This window comes from Manacus vitellinus, unplaced genomic scaffold (assembly GCF_001715985.3).
Source record: "Manacus vitellinus isolate BGI_N305 unplaced genomic scaffold, ASM171598v3 scaffold_0_pilon, whole genome shotgun sequence".
Lineage (NCBI taxonomy): Eukaryota > Metazoa > Chordata > Aves > Passeriformes > Pipridae > Manacus > Manacus vitellinus.
In genome coordinates this window covers 31,585,336-31,600,661 of record NW_021938789.1, presented here as the reverse complement: position 1 = coordinate 31,600,661, position 15,326 = coordinate 31,585,336, and the positions used below count along the sequence as shown (strand labels likewise).

The 15,326-nt window shown below is 40.5% G+C and overlaps 1 protein-coding gene across 1 annotated transcript in view; it reads left to right on the top strand.

The window, feature by feature from the left end:
* GALNTL6 (polypeptide N-acetylgalactosaminyltransferase like 6) overlaps positions 1-14,303 on the top strand; it is a 286,364-nt gene extending 272,061 nt beyond the window's left edge. Inside the window, exons 11-12 of the mRNA XM_008933115.2 lie at positions 6,215-6,364; positions 12,220-14,303. Of these exons, the coding sequence (XP_008931363.2) occupies positions 6,215-6,364; positions 12,220-12,387 (318 nt within the window). The 3' untranslated portion in view covers positions 12,388-14,303. The remainder of the gene's footprint in view (positions 1-6,214; positions 6,365-12,219) is intronic.
* The last annotated feature ends 1,023 nt before the right edge of the window (positions 14,304-15,326 follow it).

The following is a 15,326-nucleotide window of genomic DNA, read 5'->3' as shown; positions in this document are numbered from 1 at the left end:
AAAACCTCAGAAATTCCAGCTGCCATCTAAGCTGTATATTAGTCTTCATTTCCAAAAGGAATTACAATGCCCAAAGAGCTTTTTGATACCCCATACTCCCTCAATGTGTAATGAAACATGTAGATTTTGGTTCAGTTACCTGAAAGTATTTTAAATATAGTACCTGGGCTTGTAAAGCTCTAGTTTTTGTCTACTTTTATTCTTTCATCTCAATAAGCTCAATAAGTGGTTCTATTTTAAATAAATATGAGGTATAAGCGAGGTAAATGGGGAAAAGCAAGGGGAAAAGCGTTTCAGAAAGACAAGGAATTATAAAGACTCAAAAAAGCTCTTATCTAGGTTGGTTAGGTAGAAAAATATTAGCTCTCAAAAATACGTAGGAAAAGAGCTCTGATTTGTACTCACTGTGAGTGCCATAGGAAAAGACCCACAGGCCATGGGTCTGGCCAATGTGAGCAAAGACAATCTAGATGGAAAGTACAACCTAACCATTTATTAGCAATTTTAGTGAGCGTGCCTTTCACAGCGAAAGGTCCCATATTAGAAAAAAATTTCCAATGCTGAAGAGAAAAATTGACCTGGCAGTCATACATGGCACTTTGTAAAAACTTAAAAGCTCAGGAGAGAGGAGTTCTGAGGGGTATTTGAAGTGCTTAGGTCAAGAAACCATTCTCTGAGAGTACTGAGAAATGCAGGGGGAGAGGTGCATGAAGCTGAGAATCTGAAGGATTATCGCAATTTAGGTAAGTGCCAACATGGCAAAAAAGGAAGTTGCTGAAAGAAGACTTCTTCAGATAGCTACCAAAGATACTGCACAGGGATAGAATGCTAAGACTAGATAAATATAATCCTCGTTTTTTTATGAAAGACATCCAGTAATTCAAGCAGTTAATGGAAGGAAGTTGTATGGCCCAGACTAGACCATCTCAGTGTTCTCCAGCTTTAAAATCTGCGAACGAAAGAAGCTCCAAACCCTCCTCAGGAAGGGAGGGAGGGAGTCCTGAGGCTGCCAGAGATGAGAAAGGAGGGAAGAAAATTGGATGAAAGGGTGAGACAAGGAAAAAAGTTAGCAGAGAAATGGGAAACTTGAAATATCCTTTGAAAGAGTAAGAGCTTGGGTGAAGGGGAAGGGACACAAAGGGAGAAGGATGCTAGGGAGGAATCCGTGTTACAGCGTACTCCAGTGCAGAGACATTTGGGATCAGACTGGATATGGTCTCATTCTATATTAAGAACGAAAAATGACCTCATCAGAATCAATAAGACAAAGCTAGCACGAAGGGAATTCAACCAGCCAGCTCCTCAGATTCCAGAACCAGAGGCAAGAAGCCTCAAGCCCTTCGGTGCTCGACTTGTGCCCCAGGGACAGCACAACTCGTTTCTAACGGGTTGATGGGGAACAGCGCATCCCCTCGCACTGCCGGAGGGCATGGACAGGACTGCCCGGGAGCGCTGCTCCCATGCGGCGGTGCAGTGTCCCAGGGGAGGTGTGCCGAGCCCCGGGCCGGCCGTGCCGGCCGGTTCGGTGCCGATTCCCGGGCCGTCCCGTTCGGTGCCGATTCCCGTGCCAACCATCCCGTCCCGTTCGGTGCCGATTCCCGTGCCAACCATCCCGTCCCGTTCGGTGCTCGGGCGGGGGCGGCGGGCGGCCGCTGCGCGGGCGGCCCGGCAGGGGGCAGCACTGGCCAGCGCAAGGCGCGTCCCCCCGGCCGCTCAGGGACCCGGCGGCGGGTGCGCGTCCCACGCCCAAAGCCATCCTTTCGCTCTTGATTCCTCTCGTTTGCCGCGGGGAGGGGAGGGTGTTGTGTCAAAATCTGTGTTTGTGCAGGTGACAGTTGTTGCAAGTGAAAAAATTCCCTCAAAAGTGTGTTTTAGATTGGTATATTGTGGTGGGCGTTTCTTGAGTGGTTCTCCATACTCAATCCCAATTCCCATCCTGTTAGCGGTGATGTAAGACCATGGTCTAATGAAACATCCACTGAGGAGAAGGAATGTGATCTTCCACTTGCACCACAACAAGCTGTGAAGATTATCTTTGTTAGAGAGTGGGGATAGCTGCCAAACACCTGACCAACCTGAGAGATCTTCTCTTTCACCCTTCTGGAGTTTGTTGCCTACATGAGTTCTGCATATGCGTGTAGAAACTAACAGTATTAATGAAAATATCGAGTATTATATTATCATATTTCAAATAGCATGAATTGACACTGAACTGGACTTGTAACTTCTGGTATAAATTTCCATGGAATTCAGTGGTAAACTCTAGTAGCTTGATGTGACCAGTGCAGCAGGTGTCAGTGCTGCTGCTGCACAGAGATGATCCTTTGTGCCACTTGGTTCATGTCATGTTACCAGGGCAGGAATTAAAAGCTAATAGTCTCAGCCACTGTGCTGGGGGGTGCAGCCATTTGGCAGACCCAAGGAGAGGAAGACAACCTTCCACCCTAGGGCTATACAAACAGGCTGGGCAAACAGCAGTCAAAAGGTTTGTGGGGCTCTTACAGGCTTTCTGGTGAACATGAGATGGGTGGAAAGCGAGGGTGAATGTCACTGTGGTTCCTAGAAGCTTTCCCAAAATTAAGAACCAGAGAGGAAGAAAAGGGGCAGAAGGATGTCAGGGCACTGTGTTCTTCCACCTCTGTCTTTCCAGAGCTAACTTCTGGCTTCAGGGAAAACTGGGGCTCTGCTGGGCTGATAGCCAATAGCAAAGGAAGATGACAGGCATCACTGTGTCCTATCAAGTCCCCAGCCTTGCCAGGGAATAGATGGACAGGCACCATCTCTAACATGGCACAGCAAGTAGCCATGGAGCCTGCCTAGCTCTTTCTTTTCTGCTTGAAGGTATAATTCAAGTCAGAGTCCAGTCTGAAACATGATGTTTCATCTTTGCACAGGGTACATGTTGTCCTCTCAAGTCTAATGCCGTAGTCAGAGCACAATGCCAGCTGACAGACCCCGGCCAGACAGCGAATAATTGAGCAATGTTGTCAGGCTGGAAAGTATTAATGGTATCAAAAGGGCTTTTGTCCTATAGACAGTCCCAAGCCAGTGGCTGTATCAGGCAATCATTCTTCAGGCCCTGTGCCAATTATAAGTGAAGCTGGAAAGCTGTATTTTCCCCAGTTACTGCATGACAGGGCTAGGCTACATGAAAAGGCAAAGCATAAGGGCCAAAAGGTTGCTTGATTGCAAATGCAGAGGATAGTGCCGTGTTTTACAGACTCTGATATGAGAGAAGGCAAAGGAGGAGAATGAGCATCCACTGAGCCAGGACACAGGGTTTCTTGGGTCCAGCAGGGAGCAGTTAACAGCAGCCCTGTGTGTTGCAGGTGAAGAATCAACCTGCTGTTTGTTAATAATGTGCCTGGGAATTTAGGTGCAGCCTTGTTTCAAATCAACAAGCAGTCAGAAATGAATGAAGTACAAAAAGAGTACAAAAGGGTTCAGCCATTTATTGTAAAATCTGACACAGTTGGTTCCTAACAAAGGAACAACAAAATCCAAAGTGACAAGTGGTGGCAAAGCAGAGCGTTATATACTCAGGGCTCCAGCTAATAACATGTAGCATTGTTGCACATTATGCAGTGGAGAGATAATATTTATATTGGCCAGATTCAGTGTTAACTAGAGAAAAATTGCTGTTTAAAGTAGGATAGCTTAGATTTATGAGATTGGAAGGACTGTAGGCCTTCATATTTTGTCTGTAATTGCAACATCTTAATATCAATTGGGTGTATAGAGAAGTATAACTTTTTTTCTGCTCATTTTTTTCTCTTCTCTCTCTTAGTCCTAAAACTGAGTTCCTGTCCCTAACAAGGTTGGTTTTATAATAGTATCACTAGGAGGAAGACATACTTGTTTATTTAAAAATAAAACTGTTTTAAAAAACAGAAGGCTAAAGAAGAAGGAAAAAGAATCTGTCCTAGTCTAAATATTGAGATCTAGTATGCACAGATCCTGGTTTTCGGTGGAAGGGAATAAAAAACACCATTGTGTTACCATGTCTTGACTTGCAAACAGGACACAGCCCTGATAGCCTTCAGAAACCACACAGGAGTGGAAAGAGCAAAGGTATAATCTAGATCAGAATGATCTGATTTAAAGGCTAGCTCATGCTCTTTCATGTGTACTGATGCATTCAGTGGGTAGTAGTCCTCAAGCCAAGGTCCAGAGAGCAGCAAGAATTGGCCCCTCAGCTCACCAGTCCTGTACAGAATGAGAAATTTGGAGAGCCACTCACTATGAAAGATGAGGATGGTCCTGCAATAGGATCTCTCTCTAACTGTAGTGATGAGAGTGAGAATATCGCAGAACTACTGTTCCATACCATTCATCGAAGTATTTGTTATTCATCACTTTCAGCTGTAGGTATATTACATGTCTGTTAAAAGATAAAGGATAAGATAAAGAAAATGGATTCTGTAGTTTTTTAATTAAAGGAAAATTGTCTCAGGCATCTCTTTTTCAAAAGAAACAGCAGCATAGTTTTTTCTGTGCCAAATCTTAGCTTCTGTCTTTGCTTGTGAAATGATAAGTTATCGTTGTAGGAGGTCCATAATGCTTCCTCAAAGAAATATAAAGAAAAGTGGAAATAGATTTAACCTTTTGAAAAGCAGAAATTGCTTTGAAAATAAAGTTAAGGCTGTCCACTGCATTTTACTGCAGATGAATGTAAAACGCATTCTGGGAGAAAGAAGAAATAAGCAAGACACAGGGGCAGATTAAGAAAACACACTCTAGGAAACCTATAATACAGAAGAAATAGGGAGTAACAGAAATAGCAGCTCACAGAGAGAACAAGGGCTTACAATAAGAAACACAACAAAAAAGGAAAATATTCAGATATATGCTTGTATTTTGGGCCTGCAGGCCAAGAGAGACAGTAACACCTCTCAAATGTGGTATTTGGATGATGGTACAGCATTGAAGGTGCAGAATTTTTAAAAGTTGTATCTTTTAGGAAGACCATGGAAAGAAGATAACCATAGCAATGAAAGGGTTAAAACCTGGGAACTACCACATAATGATTCAGACCCATGTGATATTAAGCTTCAATTTATAGCTGTTTCCATCAGGGAATGTACACATTACAGGGTGTAGGATGCTAGATGAGGACGAAAGGGACCCTGAGAGGGGGTGCTGGAGGAAGTCTGAGCTCAGTATGGGGAGCTGCTTCTCCGGACAAAAAGCTTGCATGCAGTTCCACATGAACCGTCTCAGCTAAAGAGTTTCTACTAGCAAAGTTTGCTCATTTAAAGAGGATGTCACTTTCTCAGCGTTACATTTTTATTTTTTTTCCTACAGAAAATCAAAAGTCATGTAGAAAGCCAAAGAATAGCACTCACACAAAAGGGAAAAAAAAAAGGAAAGAAAATAAAAGAAAAGAACCTCACAGCTCTTGGCAGAGTTTCTAGGTAGTAATTTACAACCTGAAGCCTCTTTTCTGCAAGAATTGGTCCATGGGAAAGGAAAATTCACTCCACATCTTTAAACTTGATGCTGTCAGACCTGTCACCTTCATCTGATGATTGAAAGACTGCAGTGTCACAGCATCACTTCAGACGGCTGCTGTCTAATTGAGAAGGATTCCTCTATTAACTGTGACCCTCCATGACTCCTCTCAGGCAGTGAGAAAAGGGATTTTGACAAGCTGCCTGTAGCTCACAGGTTTCACAGTGGAAAGATTAAGATCATTTAACATGTGTTGTTTCGGGGGAAAAAAGACAGTCAAGAGGTTATAGTAACAGTGTCCTATATAAACAAAAGGAAACTGTTCACTGAACATAGGAAAGATGCTGTGATGGGAAGATATCTCTAGGCACCTTCTTCAGACCCAAATGAGAGCTAAAGGAACATCACTGGCAGAAGCTTTCTGAGTCTTAGGCAGCTGAAGTCCTAGAGCATACAAATACTGCTTTAACCAGGGTAACTAAAGGCTTTAATACAGCATATCCCCTCTCCTCTCCACAGTACTGTGTCACCAGAGATTCTTTCCTTCCCTGACACAGGGATTGAGCCTTCCTGGGGTATATTCCACATCACTGCTGATGCACTATAATTGAGGTAGTTGGCATCACTGAATTGTACACAGGCAGGATCTTGGTTAACCAGCACCTAGAGTGTGTGAAAAGGAAATCATGCATCAAGCTTTTTGTGTTGTTTTAAATGTTTTTCACTATTAATATATCATTATATTGCCTGTCTGTTTTTCTAGCTCTTCACCTTTGGTTGGAGAGAAGACATCCGCCCTGGGGAGCCACTTCACACCAGGAAGTTCTGCTTCGATGCCATTTCGCACAGTAGCCCTGTCACACTGTATGATTGTCATGGGATGAAGGGAAACCAGCACTGGAGCTATAGGAAGGTCAGAGTCACTGTGGGGCATCTCAGAGGCTCAGACTGTCTTGAACGTATATTCAGTTTAGCACAGGCTTGTGTTTTCCCATCAGAGAAGTTTGTTTTAAAATCCACCCCGTCCTATTCCAATTTAATTTTGAGGTAATCTCTCTAGAATATGTTCCTTTCGAACATTCTGCTATTTAGGTCAAATTTAAATGAAAATGGATGTGATCCAGATCAGAGGGTGTCTGTGTTGGATCTGTTCCCTGAAAGGTGTTTTACCATTCTGGCGCTTCAAGTTACTTGTGTCATTTTAACAGAGGCACTGTTGGAAATATTTTCATCCAATGTTACAGCAGCAAGAAATGCTGCTCATGAGTTAAATGTTATTATTTTACTTCATTTTCAAGATTACAAGTGGCAGAAAAATCTCCCTCAAAAAAAACCAACAAAAAACCAACAAAAAACCCCCCAATCCAACATTAAAAGCAGAGCTGTAAGCCCAAAGAAGGCAGGAGTTTATAAACTAAAGATAAGCAGCTTAGACACTACTTTGATCTGCTGAGTTTCAGCCCGTTTTTATAAATCACTGGAAACAGGAGGTCAAGCTAGAAACTGTCAGAGCCTCATTTATGCTAAAGTCCTGGTAATGCTCTTGAGTTGTTGTTGTTGTTAGGTTTTTTTAATGGTTAATCAGCAAGTTGCCTTGATTAAAGATTTTGCTAATAAGCTCTGTATTCCATTCAGGATAAGGATATACATTTATCTGAAGCACTGAGGATTCCTCTCACACATGCTTCAGTTTTCTTTGACCATTGTGCCTTGCCCTCCACCTTGCTTAAGCTGAGGGCAAAGTGCCAGGAATTGGTCTTTTCCAGATAAACCTCAATACTGCTTTCTAGTTGAAAGTATATATAGTAGAAAACTGATTCAGAACCATTAAAACAGGTTTGCCCTGACCCTTTTTCTGAGTGCCTACTTATTACAGACACTGTACCTTTTTACCTTATTTATGTTGCAAGTGGAGGACTACCACAAGATTTTCTAGAAATGTAATCCCTTTGAAACTGAAATATTACCTGTAAAAAAACTAGAATGTATGTGCCAGATATTTAGAGGAGATAAGCTGTGATGGCTGTATTGCTGCCTCTCTGACATTATAATGCCATAATAATACCTTCTTGCTTCAAAACCCTTCTGATTTATCTTTTTATCTACCGGAGCTGCAAGAAAGCAGCTTTCATACATTTAACACTTCATTGTTGCTTAATATAGCCAGTCTATAAGACAAAATGTGGGTCTGGAGCTGCCCTCTATAAGGCGCATCACCTTTGAGGAGGACAGAATATAGTAGATAACTAAAAAAAAATGACATTTGAAAAAAATATGCAGTGTGAGTTCTATTAAATTCTCTGTACAGCTTCCTTTCTAATTTATAGAAGGTTGACAGGGCTTATATAAAAATTCTCAATGCAAGACAGGCATTTCCATCTCAGCAAGAAACACTGTAAAGTTTTGTTATGGTAGAAGTACTGGCACAGTCTTAACTATAATACAAACCTTCAGTTTGCATAAACCTTCAAATTAGGAAACTGCATTGGAATAATAGAAATACGTATACATGGTTTTCTTTAGGCTTAGTTTTTGTTTGGCTACACCATAGGTAGTTTCCCATGGTCTATTTCCTCAGATACAGGGTAGATTTATTTTAGAGACTTTTGGTAGTATATCTATGCCTCCAAAATCGTAATGATATAATCCTTACCTAGTTTTGAAAGCATCTTGGTAATAGGATTTTGGGTGTTCTCCCCACAAACAAACAAAAAACGTACAAGAAAAGGATGTTATATTGTTTAACTGCATCTGTACTAGAGCCCTTTACCTAGAGGATGGTATGCTACTAAATCTGCACCCTATAAGAATAATAGTCTGGTTAAGCAAGAAGTGTGTCTTTTTAAAAAAACAGAGGGAAGGTCAGCAGCTCTCTTTTGTTCTCTGCACCGCTTACAGACACTGAAGCTTCCTAATGGTAATGTACCCATCCTGCCAGTAATTCTCATGCTTTAGGAAAAATGACCGTGCTTGTCAGTGTCTTATAACATGCTTAATGTGAAGCATTTCTTACCACGTTGCCATAGTACTTCTATAAAACTAGAAAATAAGAGTTTAAAGATGAGACTTTTCTCATGATCCTTTGCATCCTTGAGCCAATGGTTAGAAGTTAGGGCTGTGAAGTGATTACAAAGTGCTGCAAATGTAATTTGAAGCCAGGCACTGTTTTCAGATTCTGTATTCTTATAGCATAAAAACCATAACAACCTGGGTTTGGATACTGGCAAATAAAAACAGCTTGAATATTTCAGTGGCAAATAGAATACCTTAGTATTTTACGTTGGGTAAGGATTGGTCTTCTGACAAAAATTTAGAGCTTAGGCCCATTACAGGCACTTTGCTTCTCATTGCAGTGCAGTCGCAGTGTTCAAACCGCATTCTTTTCAGATGAATGAAATCAAAACCACCACTAATAAAGATGTGTCAAAAAACTGTTCGTATTCCCATACTGTTTGAACTACATCTGAGTAGCTATTTGAAATTCTACTAAGTTTGAGATATTAAGTAATCAATTTTCTTAGGACTAATCCAAAATACTGGTCTATAGCCAAATATACCTTTAAGAAAAGCCTGTAAGAAGAAGAAGAAAGCCAAGTAGCACTGCAAACATTGCTATGGGTTGCAAGTAGAAGAATAGAATTTAATACCAGGAAAAAAAATATTGAAACCATATTGGAGCAATGTAAGAAATTAGGTAGATAAATGTAAATAACCTGTAATTACTAGTGATTTGGGAGAATGGCTTTAGCTTCCCAAGCCTAAAGCCATTTTCTTGAATCTGTTTGAGACTCCCAAGCATGCCAAGCCAATGATCAGTAGTGCCTACAAATTTCTGTTCCTCACAATGAAGGAGTACGCCTCTGGTTTTCAATGTAGCATCATTCTGGGCTGACAGGTAATACATTGGTTCTGATAAAGTATGATTCAATTTATGTGCCGTAGGCCCACTAGTGCTATTTGTAGAGCACAAGTATCCAAGAGAGGACTGATTTAGTAGGTCTTTAAAAAGGAACTATTGTGCAAAATCAATTACACCATAATTTTACCCTGAGTCTAGTGCTTATGATAGATGCTAAACTGACAATGTCAAAAACTGTGCCCAGAAGACAGTGGTTTGCTCATAGTCTCCTGACAGCTTCAGGGACAAACTGTAAGAATAAGTTCACTCTTGACACAGTAGGTGCTTAGATTATTTCTTCAGACAGCTGAAGACATGTCATTGTGATAGTACCTTTTATAATATGGGCATCTGTCCTGCTGAAACTGCACTGGGGCTACCAACTAATTTCAGATAAACTACTGCAGCCACCAGCTGATAATGACTTCCAGTTGCTCTTGAGATTGGCTATAGTTACAGCAGTGACCTAGAAGAAATGAAAGGCTCTGTGTCTCATTACCAACCCCCTGAACTGTCAAGACCCATTATCTTATGGAGGAGTTCCTCCTTCTGCAAATAATCTTCAGGCTAGCCATCATGCAGAAGGAAAAAAAAAATCCCTCTGCTGTTTTCAGATGTCAGCAATGTCTCCAAAATAGCGTTTGTGGTTTCTCAGTATTGGTGTAAAGAGGAATTTATGTATTTCTCTTGTAAAGTTCTTTGCTAGGGTTCATGCAACTGTGACTCCTTAAAGTCCTGAGCCTGTTTCTGTAAGAGCAGTAGGCTTTGACCTTAGGTCAGCATAAGCTTGAGATTATAAATTAATAGGCCTTTATATATAGCTAAGTCAGCCAGAAGTTTTTCCAGAGTGGTAACTCTGTCCCTATTCTTAAAAGACACTCTTCTCTCCTAATAGCCAGACTCTGAAAGAAAGCACAATACTTCACTCAAAAATTGCATCCCTGGGATATTTCTGTGAGAAGAAAAACTGCCCGCTTTCTGGAAAGGCTGGAGTGTTTTTCATAGCAAACTTTTTGTGCCGAAGCTGTTTCCTTTCTTCTTGTACCAGCTATCTTATTAAAGCTTCTAGTATTCCAACTTTGGCCTCCTAATAGCTTGGCTGACCTTCACGCCCAGCTATAATGCAAGGAAAACCAGATGCCCCCTTCCTCCAGGGCCCCACATCAGGCCAAGTGGCCATGGCACAGTCACTGTGTCCTGACTTTGGGCAGTGCCACTCCATCAATCTCTTTTTAGAAGACAGGAGGACCTGGCAAGGTGCAGATAGGTGCCTGTACCACCCCATAGGGTGCTTGGGAGTTCTTGCAGGCCCACCTCCTAGTAGGGACACAATAGTCCTTGGTACACATTACAGTTACCCCCTTCTTGCAAGCTAAAGTATCCTCCCTGCTTGCTTTGTAGAATATGAGGGAAAGGCCTCTACTCATTTGATTTAGTCCTGTCAGCTGTGATGGTATCCCTCTGAATTACAGTGTTGGGTGTGGGTGTGTGGGTCTGTGTGTTCAACCACTGTTTTTGGGGAAGGGCAGATGCTAGAAGGAAAAAGTGGAGTTTGTGAAAGGCAGATCTAACACCATCACCCACAGCCAGAGAACAAGATGCTTTTGCCTTTGTTCTTTCTTGCATATATTAATTATGAAAAGAGGCATTGTACTTTACCAGAGTTTCACAACCCCCAAAATCAATCAATTTCATCTTTCCTAAATTAAAAAAAAAAAAACTTTCTTTTTCAAACTGGTTTTAAATAGCTGCTATTTCTTTTTGTCTTCATACTTTTTTTTTTTTGGAACGTAGGCTATTTGTAGTTAAAGAGAAGTTTCCGTGATTGTTGCTCAGCACCCACAGCAGTTGTGTGAGTTTTTAATCAATTTCAATTTGACAAGTAGATCTTTTTTCCCTTTCGCAAACTAGGCAAGCAGGCACATCTTGGATTAGTATTAAAATACTAATCAGGGCATGTTTGGTGTGGAGGGGAAAAGCTTGGATGTGGTTTACCAAGAGTAATCTGAAATTTATTTCAACAGATGCAGTATAGTCCCTGGAAACTTTCAAACCATTTAATCACTCCCGCATCTGTCTCTCTCAAAACACTTGCTATATGAACTAAGTATGTTGAAACTACCCAACTCACACTACCAGCTGTTCAACTGAATAGTTTCTGCTTTAACAAAGATTCACAGTCAGGTTATGTAACATTCACTCTAGTTTATTAAGTAAAATTAATAAAACTAATCATCATAAATATGCTTTTTAAAGCAACTTAATCCATGCTTACCCTCCCAAAATCTCCATATGGAGCTAAATCAGTATTATGATTTCCATCTTATTAGGAGAGAGAGCATTTCAGTGGCTGGTCTTATCGAGGCCAAGTCTGCATTGCATGGGGTGAGAACTGAGAACATCATTCCTGTGTCCATCTGTCCACCACTTCAGTTAATAATTCATTTTTAACGTCTTCACCAAGTTGAAGATTGTTACAGCTCCTCCTGCCCAGAAACATGCAACTGTCAAGAATAAATCTAAAAAAACCACCCAAAAACACTTCAGACATTTAAATGGGCTCCAGGCAAATACATGATGTGCAAAGATGTTAGAGACATTCTATTTTTTCATTATATTATGCAGTTTTTAGTAAAAGACCAGATGATGTCTCCTCCTTCTTTCTTGAACTCCCAGTTTTATGAAGGATGATAACCCAAGGGAAGAAAACACTCCATTGTCTACAGCTTCCTAATAATAGATGTGATTATTACACAGGGTTAGTGCACAGAGACCACAAAATCATTTCATATAGGGCTGTGTTAATCAATGTGAATACTTCCAATGCTTTGGCATTTGCTACCTAATTCTGTTTTTTTTCATTCCTCTAGGACAAAACTTTATTCCATCCGGTAAGCAGCAGCTGCATAGATTGCAACCCAGCTGAGAAGAAGATTTTCATGAGCAGATGCGATCCTTTATCTGAAACTCAACAGTGGATTTTTGAACATATTAATATGACTGTTTTAGAAAAATTTAACAGCAAGGCCAGTTCCTAGAAAGAAAAAAAAAAGAGAAAAAATGAACACACCTATTTACGTACAGACTGCAGACTACGTTTTCGCCAGCATCTGGGTCAAAGGAGTCAGGAATTAAGTTTCCTAGATCCAGGAAATCTGTTCTGAGGATTAAGAAAATGCCACAGCAAGAGCCAGCAGGCTGTCCTTGTGGATGTACAGTATCTGGAGAACTTGGCCAAGAGCCTCACCGGATGCTGCTGAGAACTTCAGGCTGAAAATTCCCTTGCTGGTCAAGGGAAAAACTTTGTTTAAAAACTGTTTAAAAGTACTCCAAGTTAATAAAGTAAAACAAAACTCTAGTTTCTCAGGTCAAATCCTGCTGTAGTGAGTAGCTCAGAACAGGCGCTATAATTTGGGATGGGTATATGGTGTGCATGACAGCTACAGGAACCTGAAGAAATCCCAGGTTTTAGAACTAAACATGCTAGTGGAAGAATAATGATGTCCCAGCACTCCCTAAACAAGATATATGCTCTGTTGACATTCTCTTAATAAAAAGTTGGGTTAAGCAGGTTTAACCCTCAGAACTGCTGCAATTAATTTTAAATACCTCCCTTTTACATTCCATTCATTACCAAAATAGGAATGGTAGAAATTTTAGGGTCTAGAATTACACTGTAGTGAAGCATGGAATAAACTGTAAGGTTTTGCTCTCATATTTTCCCCTTCAGGAAAAAAAGTAAAGCAATCAAATCTCTATATATGATATATTTAGCCATTGTGATTCAAATCCCATTGTCACATAAGGTGAGAGGGTTTTTTAAGTGACAAATATAACAGCAGCAGCTGCAGCATAGTGGAAGGCTTGTGGACTAGCTATCTTTTCTAAAGGTAGAATCCTTGCCAACGTATAAATTAAATTGAAAATAGGCTGGGAAAAAAAATCGGGAGAGTAGGAAATAATTGCATACTGCATGCTGAACTAGATTAGTCAAATTAACAATGGTATGTTGCCATCACCTAAAAGTATGTTGACTCCCTGCAGTGCAACTTGAAAGATCTTGCAGTGCTCTTGACAGATAGGAATGGAGAGAAAAATTGACATGAAATCAGTTAGGTGGTTTCAAAGTTTTTGAAATCTGTGATGGAAATCATGTGAACTTTGCAGAGTTAGCAAGTGAATGGTATTGTAGATATCAGGAGGGAGGAAACTAGATGTGCAAACAAGTTAAATGTTGCAATATTTTGACACTTTAGGCACAGGCACAATTCACGGTAACACAGACTTCTGTCACCCAGATGATCATTATGGTGTCTCTCAGACTCATCAAGCCATTGGAGTGAGAGGCCTCTCAAACTTCTTTGGGAGGGTGTCTGTGGTTCTCCTCAGTTAATACTGATGTGTGGAACATGACTAATAGCTTTGAGATTGTTCAAGGTAAGAGCAAGTATAAATTTATATCAAATATGTGGCCTGCTTTTACTTGAAAGATGAATTCACAGATGAAAGCACCATAAATGCAGATAGATCACATGCTCTGTGCTGTAACTCCTTTCAGGTTCCAAATATAACATTTATAGTTAAGTTGCTTATTCTGATTGCTGAAGAGGTGGCCGACTAACCAAAATACTGATGTGCAATCTACACTGTTTTGAGGGAGTGGAGTGACTGTTTTGTTTATTTCTCTTTAAGCTGTGTTTATGCACAAGAGCATTGATTGCATCCAGAGGATGGTTCTAATACCAATAACTGTGCTATTTTATGGCAGCACCTTGTAGTTGCAGGTCATAGGAAATTTTTAGGAGGGAAATGAGATCGTGTAGCATTCAAGATGCATGCACTTGGAAAATTGTGAAATGCGTCCATGTATTTAGCAATTGCTGCAAGTTAGTGAAGAAATCTTTCAAATAATTTGAAAGAAAAATATCTACAGAGATAAATTTCTCATTTTATAATTTTAAAATAAGTGAGATTGTTCAAGTATTGTTTAAATTTGATTTGAAGATATGGTGCACTCGGGAACAGAAGCAGTAATGCTGCGGTGTGCGGATACTTCAGATTTGTTTAGCCATCAGTACACAGAACCAGTCTAGCAATGCAAACTGTCAGCCTTTCCAGGTGCAGTGCTCACAGCAGCATATATTTGCAGCTTGAACATGAAGAAAGACGGTTTGGGAAAAAGAAGAAAATGGCTGCCTCAAATGCAAATGCAGCCCTCAAGCTGCTGATTGTTACTGGCCCCAAACTGTCAAAGTCCTGGAAGCAACACTGTATGCCCAAAATAGAGAGGCAAAGGTTGGATTGCTAAACCGGAACAGATTGGTAGGGTTATATCATTCAGTGTCTGACTGCATCTCAGTGGTCTGATTTTGAGATGTCTAATGGGAACTAGACTGCTGTTGGGGCAAAGAACTTCTGTGCCTTTTACAGCCCTCGTTGAGTAATATTGCACAGTGCCTTGCACTGCCAAAGGAAACCTTCCCCTTACTTGTAGCTGATCTCTGCTTGTAAACTCTAGCAGTCCTTGTCAGAAAACATAACTAATTTTCAGGTGTTCTGGGGAAAGATAATAGTCCTTGCACAGGATTCCTGCAACAAAATTTTATTAATAATAAATGATCATCGCTACCTCTCAAATTCTGTCTTGGGTGTTCTCCGAAGGTTTCCACTGTAAGAATATTTCATTACTAATTTATCATTCTGAATTTCTTTGATTCTTTCTACAACCATATCTTTTCCACCCAGCAAACTTATGAACAACTTGGTAGGATGGACAGATGTATCTTCCTCTCTTATTTCAGCAGGAGAATTTAACTCTAATATGTGTTTCTTCAAAAGACTGAAGTTTCTTCCCAAAATTTTTTTTGAATGCCAGATAGTTCTGAACATATTTTAAGTGTAGAGCACAGGCAACATTAAGTAATGTGGGCTCATCATTTCAGTGAAGTTATACTGATTTCCCCAACTAATGACTTGC